We start from the raw sequence: 11,995 nt of genomic DNA, 5'->3' as shown, positions 1-11,995 counted from the left end.
GTGGGCCTCCTGGGCGGCCGCTCTGCTTCCAGACGCAGGGCACCGTGGGCCCTTCCCGCGGCCAGAAGGCAGCCGGGCAAGCAGGTGGCCGTGGCTGAGGCACGTGTCTGAAGCTGCCCCTCGCTGAGCGCTCCGGGGGCTGCTCTGAGTCGCCGTGCGGCGTTTGCCCTTCTCCACTCGGCCCGTTTCTCACGGGTGGGCATGGGCTCCTCCCTCCGCGTGACCCCGGTGTTCACGTGGACCTCAGAGACTCTCAGGCACTGGCCTGATACTACTGGTCACCAAGCCGTTTGATTCCTAAAGAACCGACATTAGGGCAAAATAAATACGTGTGTGTTAAAGCCGCCTTCTAAAGCCCAGCTTGTTTCCCCCAGAGCCCACAGCCTGTCCCCCAGTGTGGGCCTTCCCTTTCCCCGGTCCTGACATAGTCAGGATCCCTACTAGGGGTTTGGGGTAGGAAACTTGGATACTTTGACACGGAAAGTTTCACACTTTTCTGTAGAAAAGCTGAGTTCAGGCACTGGTGAACATCTTGGCCTGCGGGGTTTCTCGCGGTATGACGAATCCGTACCAGCCAGGGTTCTTGGTGGCAAGCAACAGAATGGGACCCGGTGTCGAAAGGGTATTTAAAAGCCCACAGAATTGTGGGGCAGACAAGGCTTTGTGTCAGGCAGTCAACAGCAGCACCCGAACCTCGCCTCAGAACGGCCCTACTGCCACCACCGAATGAATCCTGCCACGTAGAGCCTTTGTCGCTTGGACTGGCCCTGTGCCCCCCGTGGAAGCCCTGGTCCCTGCCAGGGCATCTGACAGGGAACGTGAGTCCCCGACCTGTATTTCAGATGGAAGGTCACTGGAAAAGCAGGTGTCTGGCTTGTTTCACTTCCGTGACGTTGCTGGAACCTTGGCCGCCGCCAGCGGTCTCCTACATACAGGAAGGGGTCAGAGCCTGGGCAGCTGAAGAGAACACGAAATCTCCGCAATACGAGGTATCATCAACCCTTAAAGCTCTTCCAGAGCAGTTGAGATGGTTGAGTCCCATCAAACAGCCCAACCACTTAGCAGGAAAAGCCGTAGAGGACGGTGTGAGGCCGAGTGTCCAGTGCGGCGCTCGGAACAGAGCCCGTGAGTCCCTGCGGCGGGGTGTCGTGTGCCCTGTACACGGGGTGCAGCAGGATCCCTGGCCTCTCCCCGCTATGTACCAGCGCAGAAGCGACACCACTTTCTCCAGGATGTCTCCCCACAACTCCCCAATTGAGAACTATTGCTCTAGCTGGTGTTTCATTATTTCTGGAAAGACGTCCTGGGTAGAAACGCGGTTACAGAGATACTAAATTAGGCTTAAGAGGATCCTAATGAGAAAACTAGGTAATCTGATTCTAAAATTCAGATGGAAAAACAAACATTGAGGAGCGGCCGGGAAGAGTCTGGAAGTGCAGGGTGATGACGTACGACGAAGTGGGGCAGGCACTGGCACGGGCTCCACGGCTCGAGCATGACAGCCGTGCAGAGGGACCAACGGAGGGGCCTACACAGACCCCCTCCAGGCAGCCCCTAATCCCATAGGCCCTTCCTCCCTGACGGTTTGCCTTGACTGGCAGAACATTCCAGGGCTTCCTCTCAGCTGGAGAGCTGGTCCCTGCTTACTCCTGACCTTTTCCCTGGGGGTGCTCCCGGGCTCCATCCTTGGGCCTCTGCCTTGTAGACCCTCCCTGCTCTGGGCTTTCACGTGTCAGCTCTGTGCAGAGGGGCCACACCCCCTCCTGGACCGCAGGCCTGAGTGTCCCACTGCCCAGCAAACATCTCCCCCCGGCAGTCGGGTGACCATCGCATGTGCAATACCCTTGATTCTTCTCTTTCTCACCCCCACATCCAATCCATCAGAATATTCTGACCATTTCTTGGCCTCCACTCTCAGACACCATCATCCACCTGGTCTCCCTGGTCCTGCTCCTCCTCGCTGCAAGCAGTGTGGGCGATCTCTCTCCACTGGGATCATGGCACACCACTGTTCAAGGCACTCCAGATGCTCCCCGCTTCACCTCAATAAAACCCTGCATTCTTAAAATGCCTTTCAAGGCCCTACACTATCTAGACCCCCTTTTACTCTCTGACTTCATCTAATTTTCTCTGCAACCCTTTCACCCACCCACTACCACCACCTCCACTAGATGGGCCCCCAGCCGTGACTCCAACACGAGGTACACTCCAACCCCAGGGCCTTTGAATGGGCTGTCCTGAACTCCAGACATGCAGGCCAGTTCCCCTCCTGCTCACAGATCACTGTGTCCATGAGGCCTCCCTGACATTGACAGTGGCACCCCACTCTCCTCCACCCCTCCCCCTGTACTGCCTTGGCTTTTGCCGCCCCGCCCCCAACTCCTTCTAGACACAAGGTAATCTACTTACGTATTCTGTTTACTCTCCATCGACTGTTTGCACCACGGGTGCCTGGAACAGTTGCAGGCGCGTAAAAGAATGCCGGTAAGTATTTGTGGAATCGATTAGTAAAGGGATTTAGTGTATGGTAAAAGCTTTTTGATCAACAGGAAAAGATGGTGTTGGGAAATCAAGTTGGATCTCTACTTCTTCGATGAAAAGAAACATTACAAAATAAAATGTCCAGCCCTCTTCTTTACCAAATGTCAGCATCTTGAGGTCTGGGCTGGGGTTTTCTCCAGAAGAGGCTCTGGCAATTCTGTTTGGAAAGAGAGGAGGGAAGAGAGCCTATTACTCAGATACATAAAAAGTTTGTAAAAACAGAACTTCCCTGATGTAGAAAGAATGTTCTATTTCATTTAGTCTTCCTTGCTCACACACACCCAAGTCCCTGCTTGGGTCTCCGAGTCCAAGCCCCCAGCCACCGTTTCAGAGAAGGCGTCTCAGTCCTTTGTGGGGAGTATGGGAGGGGTCTTCCCTGAATGAGCTGGGGAGGGCCTGAGGCTCTCCACTCACATCACCTGGAAACTTCCATGAATTCTCCATTTTAGGCCCTTCAAATGGGAGCACTTTCTATGTAAGACAGAAAACCCAGAAACCACAGAAGACAAATAAAATTACCCATACAGAAATGTTAAAATAAGCAAAAATCTAAATACCCTGGGAAAAAAATATTTGCAACAGATGACAAATAACTGATTTCCAAACTGTTAAAGCTCTTCTTCAGATCAATAGAAGGCCTTCAACCTGGAGCCTGACGGGCCAGCAGTAGAAACATTACACACAGTTAACAGAAGGAGAATTACACAGGACTCTGATGAGACTTTTTAAAAATGTTTAATACAGCTTATGAGAAATTCAAATTAATAAAAATATTTTCCCATATCAATATGCAAAAGCAAAAGAGATTGATATGGCCACGTGGGGCTGGGGCAAAGGCACGGTCCTACACGGAGAGGCACAAGTGGTCGGATTGTGGCGTTTCATAGGCGTAGAGCCCCGAAACCGCGTGCTAATAGAGTCACCAGGTGATCCTGCAGCTGCACTGCTGGCTGTGTCCCCGCGAGGACGGAGAGCAGGAACCGGGACAGGTGTTCACCCCCCGTGTTCACCGCAGAGGTGCAAACAGGCCCGGGGGCCAGGACACATCCGTGGATCCACGAAATGGGGTCTGTACGTCCCACGGAATGTTATTCGGCCTTAGAGGAATGAAGATCTGACACCTGCTACAACATGGACCAAACCTGAGGTTCTGCTAAGTGAACTAAGCCAGACACACAAAAAAAACAAATACTGTGTGATTCCACTTACAAAAGGAACCGAGAGTAGACAAAATTGTAGAGACAGAAAACAGAACGGTGGTTGCCAGGGGCTGGGGGACAGAGAATGGAGGGTTAGTGTTGAATAGGGACCGTTTCACTTTGGGAAGATGAAAAAGTTCTGGAGACGGATGGTGGCAACAGTTGCAAGACATTGTGAATGTACTTAATGCCACAGCCCTGTACCTGCGAAAATGGTTAAAACGGTCAATTGTGTTACGGAAGCTTTCCAAAAATAAAAACATTAAATAAAAGATGTGAAATTTATATATTCTATTCTCCATGAACAAAAATCCGGTTCTTCAGAGCCACCTCCTCCCATTTCGGGGTTGCACGGATCCCACTAGCAGCACAAACCCGGGAGCGTCCCCCAGGACCCGCTGGCGCCCGTGCACCTGCAGAATGTCTAGGAGACTGGCCGCAGCGCTGCCTGCAAGGGGCGCTCGCTGTGAACAGCTCGAGGGCTGGTTAACACTTGAAATCAACCCACACACGAACGAAGAGGAGCACACACCCTTACAGCTGATGCCAGGCCCCGTTCCCAGGGTCGTGCACACATTCATTCGCCCACGGGTTACAGACGAGGAATCGGAGCCAGGAAGGCTGCGCGGGGACATGGAGCAGGGCTGAGCTCTGAGCAATGGAGGCCCTGTGCTGCTGGGGCCTCCTGCCTCTTCAAGTCCCGGACGTTCCGACCAGAGCTGTCCAAACAGAAGTCAAGCGCCGCCTGCGTGCCGCCTGCGACCCAGTGTGTCCATGGAAGGATCAGTGTGTGCTGGGCTCCCGGCGGGCCTCGAGCAGGGCTGTGGACGCGGCTTGCTGGAGCACCTCCCGCGGGTCTGCGCTGGGCCAGGGGCCTGTCAAGCTCTTCTCCGCGAAGGTGTGGGAGAAGGGGCCAGGCGAACAGGGGGAGGAAAACGTCCTTTTTGCTCTGTGTATAGTTTGTATTGTCTACATCGTGTAGGCCCCAACATCGTACTCAGCGACGCATAACGGAAGACTCCTGCTTGCCTGTTCCGCAGGAGGCCAAGCAGAGCGGGGGGACGGCAGGGTACACCATCGCCGGGGCCTGCATTCCACCAGCATGGTGGCACTCACAGGACCGACGCTCTAGCCTCGAACATAGTTTTCGAGGAGAAGACAACCCGGTTGCCTCCAGCGATCTGAGCTACGGGGAAGATGGCCCGAGCACCCCGCCGGAGCAGCTTGCGGTCCGTCCGTGGGCCCAGCACCGCAGTTACTAATAACCGTGTATCCGCCCTGCAAAGGGCCTCTGCCTCCCGGGGCACGGAGGCCGGAATTTCTGCCGTTTTCTCTTCTTCGACATGTCTTTTAATTTATTAAAACAAATAAAATCATAAAACGATAATCCCTTTCCCTTAAATGATCTGTGCTCTCTTTACAACCCAACATAAACGCACACTTGGCCCATCTCACGGGCCAGCGTTGAGCCTGCTCCTGCCTTATTTCCCCCCGGACTCGCGCCCATCTCGGGCGCCCCTCCTTAGGGCTGCAGTTCGAGTCCGGGGAGACGTACATCACGCGCTGCGGTCGCGGGGTCTTCTGCGAGGGGCTGCCTCCTCTCCTGTAGAGTAACCCCCGCCTGGTCCCGGGACACTCACTCCCGCCCCCACGGTCATGGGGCCGGGGAACAAGGCAACAGCTGTTAGAAGGGAAGGGAACTTTCTGGAACACGGACTGTTGGCAGTTCAGTTGGGGCCCAACCACAGGCGGTTTGGGCGCCTCCCCCGCCGCCCTGCCGGCAGCAGCGGCTCCGGGCCGGACCTCAGGGCGGCGAAGGAGCGGCGGCCGGGAAGGCTGAAGACACGAGTGCGGACACGAGCCCTGCACCTGTCTCTCTCTCTCTCTCTCTCTCTCTCTCTCTCTCTCACACACACACACACACACACGTGTGTCGTGTGTCGTGCTGTCACCCGCCCTTCCCCGCGGCTCCCGAGGCTTCTGGCTGGTGCTCTGAGGGCCCTGCCCCGACCCCAGGGTGCCCGGCACCCACCCATCATGCCCGCAGAAGGTGCGGCCGTTGCTGGTCCTGGGAACTTCGGGTTTTCTTCTGCCCGGGGCCAGGCCCATGGCCTCCTCCCTCTTTTCACACTGTCTGGGCTGGAACAGAAACGCCTTATTGGCAGATCCATCTCCCAGACAGCACCAAGGGTGGGAAGAGACCTATAAAAGCCCCCGGCCGCCTCTCCTCCTTTCCACCTTGTAAACCCCCAGGGCCCAGCCAGGAAGGCTGAGGTCATTGTCCTCAGGGCCGTGGCCTGGGGGGGCTAAGAGTGCCTGCCCTCCCCGCGCAGCTCCCCCTCCCCCGCCCCCCACCTCCGCCCTGGGAGGTCCAGACCGCCCTTCAAGCCCCCACCTCCCTGAGGCACCAGAAGGCCAGGCCCTGTCCATCCTGCCCCCAGCCCCGACCGCGGGCTGAAGGGACTTGGAAGGGACTCCAGGGAGTCTAGGTTCCGGTCGGTATGGAATCTTCGCCACAGCTGCACCCTGCACAGAGGGTCCCGCCCCACTCTGCAGCCCAAGGCAGTTCAGCCCCAGTGCCCTGGGGAGAGGACACTGCAAGGGACCATCTAACCCCAAAGCGGCTGCGTGTTGTTACCTGCCGGTGACGCCAGGAGCAGCCCCTCCTGGACTTCTCAGGAATGGGGTGTGTGGACCCTGGGGCTCTGGGCAGGCCGGTGGCAGAGGCCACAGGCCTGGGATGCCCAGAGATCTGTCCAGCAGGTGCCTCGTCGGGACAGACTGCGCGCTCCCCGGGGTGGGTGGGTCCAGCCCCTCTCAGCCCTTCCTCCGCCCACCCCGCCGCTCATCTAAAACTAGGAAGTGGTTGGCCCAGGACGTAAAGGTCTAAAAACACTGGCGCGCCCTGTGTTTGGGCTTTGCCAAGTGTCCACGCTGACCCAGGCGGGTCAGGGAAGAAAGCCGGAATGCTCGGGAAACATCTGTCCGAGGCCTTCACTTTAAAGGGATGCTTGAAGTTTGGGGACAGAGTTTACTAGCTCTGGTTCCTGTACTTGGGGCACTGGGTTCTGCCTGCTCTTGGGACATGTCTGTACCTCATTGGGGTTGGAGACTATTAGATGTTTTGATTTGAAATTCCAATAAAAATAAATGCTTTGAAACTCTGTCATCCTAAAATAGAGACCAAGAGGGAGAACTGAAACATCTTCCCTTGTATTTCTTCTCCCGCCCCCCCACGCTGTCCCCCACCTGCATTTCCGGTCCTGGTACAGCCCGGGTGCCCAGCACTTTTCCTGCCCCGGCCGCTGCCCAAAGCCCAGAAGCCAGGCCGTGAGAGCCGGATGGGCAGCAAGGGCTCCTGGGGATGTCCCTTCACCCCCCCTTTCCAAAGCTCAGCCCCTCAGCCAAGCCGGGCAGGAGAGGGACTGCTGGCTGCCTCAGGCTGGCCAGGGGCTGACAGCCAAGCCCAGCACAGTGGGGAGCACCCTGGGGACATCGGAGGCCTGGCCCCTCGGTCCAATCATGGGTTGAGCCTGCCTTCCAGCATGTTTGGAAATCAAGGTGCCGTGGGGAGATGTGCTCCTGTCCGAACCGGACTTGCTCTTCAAAGACACTGCCTGCTTCAAGGAGTGGAGGAGAGCTTGCATTTCTAGAGCCCTTGGAGGGCCGCTGGTGGGCAGGTAACCGATGAACTTGCTCAGAGGACAAGGCTGCACCTTCTTGCTTTTTTTTTTTTTTAAAGATTTTATTTATTTATTTGACAGAGATAGAGACAGCCAGCGAGAGAGGGAACACAAGCAGGGGGAGTGGGAGAGGAAGAAGCAGGCTCATAGCAGAGAAGCCTGGCGTGGGGCTTGATCCCAGAACTCCGGGATCACGCCCTGAGCCGAAGGCAGACGCTTAACCGCTGTGCCACCCAGGCGCCCCACCTTCTTGCTTTTTTAATAAACCTGTTAAAACACCCCCCGTTCCGTGCTTGACTGCCTGGCTGGGGGGGGGGTGGGCTTTCTCAGTGGCCCCCGTGTCCCAGGAGGGGCTCGGCGGGCCAGGGGTGCCTCACAAGGGGACAGCCCCCAAACCGCCCCTGTGAAATGCCTGGTTCCTGACAGCCAGTACGGCCGAGTGTGGTTCAGGGTCAAACTGACGCGACAGTTGAGGAAGCCACTCTCCCTGGACCAGGGGACCAATGGTGACGGGTGGGCCCCTCCTGTCCCGGGCCTTCTGCTGCGGGTGCACCGTCCTGGGAAGCAGGCTTGTTTTTCTCGCTTTATTTCTCACACTCCTTCTCGGGGGGCAGCTCAGCCCTCTATGTCTGCTTAACGCGAGAACCGCGGCAGGGGTCCGGGGCACCACTAAGGCCAGAAAGGAGTTCTGGGGGAGCAGACCTCAGGATCTGTGCCACCCACAAAGTGTACGAGACTGCCACGCGGACAGGTCTTCGTGCCGTCTCCGTGGTGATGTAACTTCGGCCCACTCCAGATGACACTTTCCCAAAGCAGGTGTCCCCTGACCCTGCCCTCACCCAGGCCCCATCCTTAGAGCAAATCGGATTAGGGGTGCAGGCCTCTCAAACCTCAGCCGCGGGATGACAGGTGGGCTGTCCCTGGGGAGCATGTGAGCGTGAACAGTCCAGGCGATGAGGAGCTGTCACGGGGAGGGACATCCTGAGCCACGTGGACCCACATTCATAGCCTGTCACTTCATAGGTGACCTTGGGAATCTGTCTGGCTAAACCTGTCTGGGGGTGCGGCAGGGGAGGGGTTCCTGCCCTGGGAACCTGGGCCTGGCAGCCTCCCTCCTGCACTGGCACCCCCAGACCCTGTCTCCACAGCAGCTCCTGGGCCCCCTGCAGACTGTCCCGCCCGCACCGAGGCGGCTCTCGGAAGGTGCCGGGTGCTGCCGTGGAGAAAAGCGGCCCAGGGAGGGCAGTGGGCTAACTCGAATTCCCGCACGCCCTGCGCGCGCCACCTCGGCCACCGATGGGAAGCTGCTTCTCCGCGATCAGATGACACAGGGAAGAAACAGCCCGCTGGTCCGAGCTACCCAGCCCCTCGCCGCCAGCGACCCCGCCCGTGGCCCAGGCTCCTGCGCAGGCCTCTCAGGAGCTGAGGGGCGAGCTAGGAAAGCCGGCTCCCGATTCCGAGGAAACTCGGAGCACGCACTCAGCCCTCCTCTGTCACCGTCCCTGTGGGGGACAACACCGGGCACGGGCACGGACCCCGGTGTCCGCAGGCCGAGAAGGCAGACACAGGACTCAGCCAAGGGGGTGGGGGGCTCGGTTCAGGTGACCCCTCGGGGACGGGCCGCCGCCCACTGGCGCTAACAGGTTGCACGACTCGGGATCAGGGCAGCAAGGGGATTAGCTGTCTCGGGGTAAAACCCCATGCGTGTGGGGGCTCAGCCCTGCCTCCGTGGCTTCTAGAGACAAAGTGGGGCTTTAACTTTCTGGAAAAACAAGTCACCTAACCACTGGGCCAACTGGTTGCTCACGGCCCCGGGGAGGTCTGGAGGGGCCACGCACAGTAGGCAGCTGGACGGTGCGGTCTGCCCCCACCCGGTCTGTTCCTGCTCCACCGGCAGGCCCAGCGCGCTCACGCACACCACTCATGCCAAGCACGCACAGGACGCAGCGTTCTTACATTTATTCAAATTCAAAAATCACAATTTTTCAAAATTCAAAATTCACAACGTACACAAGGCACGTACCCTCCTATGCAGAGCGCAGGTAACAGCGACGAGCAAACCCCCAGGAAACCTTCTAGAATAAGTCACCATTAAAGAATTCTGAAGACCAAGAGCTTCCGACGAAGGAAAGCCGCGCTTCCTCCCACAGGCCAGCTGCAGAGCGGGGTGCACGGGGCCCTGGAGCCAGGCTCGGGGCGCCATGCCGGGACCGCAGCGAGCTTGGCCGCCTGGTGGCTGCACGTCCTCCGTCGGCGCGGTGCTCGCGGGAAAGCCACCAGCAGCGCAGGCTCCCACCAGGGGGAGCGACACCCGGGAGAGTGCCCAATGGGGAGGCTGGTGGGCAGGAGAGGGACAGGACCAGCTTGCAGAGAATACCCCTTGGGTAACACTGTTTTACTTTTTAAAAAACATTAAATTCAGAAACAGGAATACAAAAATAGTAACCCATTACGTTTTATTATGAATACACCCTGGGTTCTTAACACTGCCCTATGACCGAGGGTACTAACGTTTCGGAAAAATCTAAACAGACTTATCAAAATAATCCTGCAGAATCTTTCTGGACTGATCTAGAGAAGACTTTCACTGGTCCCAGGATACAGAAGCTGTGACTTCCTGGAATTGCAGAAATCTCCAGTGCAGCCATGTGCTGAGGGGATCGATGCAAAATGTCCAGCGGCATCTCCACTGTATCCCAGACAGCTTTCATCACTCGTCCTCGAGGAAGAGATCCGGTGCAGATTCAGTCTCTGGAGGAGGCAAGTTCAGGGCAAGGGACGAAGGCACCAGCGGTCCATGAGCTCCAGCGAGAGAAGCCTCCAGAAAGAGAAGCACCAAGGCGTGGACGCCGCTGGCTGATGGCTTTAGCAGCCCATTACCCTTCCTTTGATGTCCAGGGTCAACGCGATCCTGGTCCCACCAGGGCTGGGCGTAGATGCATGAAAAAGAATCTCGCTGTGATCTTTCCTGCAAAGGAAACAGCAATAAAATTTACTGCCCGGTAACAGCGGAGGAATTCTTGTAAACCTGTACCTCTGTGTGCCTCTGCTCTCCGCTCCGAGAGAGGACTTGGAGAGGAGGGCAGGGCGCGCCCGGCTGCACCTCACGCCGCCGCGGGCGGGCTTCACAGCCGCGCTGCTCGCTCACGGCTGGGGAAGCCAGCAGCCGCCACCCGGCCTTCGTTCCACCGACAGCTCCGGCCCCCTTCACTCCACCTGCGCCTACAGCCTCCGCTCCTCGCCGCCGCGGCGCTAACTGCAGCCTGCCTCTAGGAGCGGCAGCTGATCCCCCGCGAGGCGGCACGGCGCGAGGATTCCACCGACATCCACACCCGGGGCCACATACGGAGGGGCGCCGCTGTCGCGTCGTGGCGCGTGGTCGTCGTGTGCACGCAGTCCCAGCTCCGGAGCCTTTGGGCACTTACAGACAGGAAGGCTTTTTGCTCGAGGGCTCGACTCCTGTTCCTGCTGAACTGAGCCAGTGTGTAAAATGAGAACTGATATCAGCTCAGTAGGCACCGGAGGGCGGGTCCAACTGACAGCCGGGAAGCAGTGCCTCAGCTGGGAGCTCGGCGCTGTCCTGCTGGGGGCTGCGAACACAAGAGAGAGGTTACCGTGCTCGGGAAACTGCACCAGGGCTGGCCTTGGAAAGCACCGGCCGTACTCACATGCAACCAACTGCCGACACAGTTTTAACTTGATTTTTTGGTGATGCATTAGCTTTAGTGTTTATAGAAGAATAATTTTTGCAGCTGTCAATACATTTGACCATTCAGACAGATGTCTAATTAGTGAATTTATATTTCCGCAGACTTTTGGTACATTCGTGTATTCACGGCAGAAGAAAGCGCATCCTCAGAGCCGAGCAGGTCTCGCATCCTCCAGAATGGCGCCCGGCACCGAGCGGACCACTCGGCGGCGGCCTCTGCCCCAGCAGCTCCAACTTAACTGTCCCCATCTCACCTTCTCTTCAGGTGCAGAACTTAGCCACTGTGAACAAAGCGGAAACCAGTCACTGTTCACCAATCAGCTAAGCTCTGCACCTCGGCAGAGAGGTCGTCGGCTGGGCATAAGGAACGGGCCGCCGAGCATCTTCCACGGCTGTTGCTTCTTCTGTTTCTGGAGAAGAGCTACAAGATGCATCTGTTCTCCGAACTGCAGAGAGAGAGAACTATGGCTTCTGGAGGAGCAGCCAAGGTCATGGTTGCGTGGTAATCCCTGGCAATGTGATTTTAATCTTAAGTCACAAATCAGCATGCCAGGAACCCAAGCAGCCAGAGCACTCGGAGCAGCGCCGTGCCTGCTCACAGCCCACACCGCACACGCCGCCTTCCGCCCGCACTGGGCGCCGCCGTCCACCCACTAGCTACTGAGTAGCCTTGACTTCAGCTTGTTGCGTATTTTACCTGGTGTCCTAGAGGCCTAGCTTACAGCAAAAGGACTCAGAGGCGACCACACACGTGCCTGTGCAGTTTGGAACATGAAATGAAAAATGCAACCAACGGCGGCCCCTTTGTGGTTCGCTGCTTCCACCCTGGGGGCCCGGGTTCTCAGTGAGCAGGGCCGGGGCGT

The 11,995-nt window shown here is 57.5% G+C and overlaps 1 protein-coding gene across 15 annotated transcripts in view; it reads right to left on the bottom strand.

Moving 5' to 3' along the window:
* Nucleotides 1-9,367: 9,367 nt before the first annotated feature.
* AOPEP (aminopeptidase O (putative)) overlaps nucleotides 9,368-11,995 on the bottom strand; it is a 323,900-nt gene continuing 321,272 nt past the window's right edge. For 10 of the 15 annotated variants that reach the window (XR_006776735.2, XR_015722917.1, XR_015722920.1 and 7 more), the window contains one exon: nucleotides 10,255-10,391. Coding sequence is in view for 2 of the 15 variants with exons in the window: in XM_045780965.2 (XP_045636921.1) it covers nucleotides 10,134-10,391 (258 nt within the window). In the remaining 13 variants the exon portion in view is untranslated. Of the gene's footprint in view, nucleotides 10,392-10,733; nucleotides 11,888-11,995 lie in introns of those variants that run through there. The other 5 variants (XM_045780965.2, XM_087858792.1, XR_015722916.1 and 2 more) reach the window with 3 other exon arrangements.

The sequence above is a fragment of the Ursus americanus genome, chromosome 34, assembly GCF_024610735.1.
Source record: "Ursus americanus isolate L20-20 chromosome 34, mUrsAme1.1.p, whole genome shotgun sequence".
Taxonomy (NCBI): Eukaryota; Metazoa; Chordata; class Mammalia; order Carnivora; family Ursidae; genus Ursus; species Ursus americanus.
This window is presented reverse-complemented; position numbering and strand designations above follow the sequence as displayed.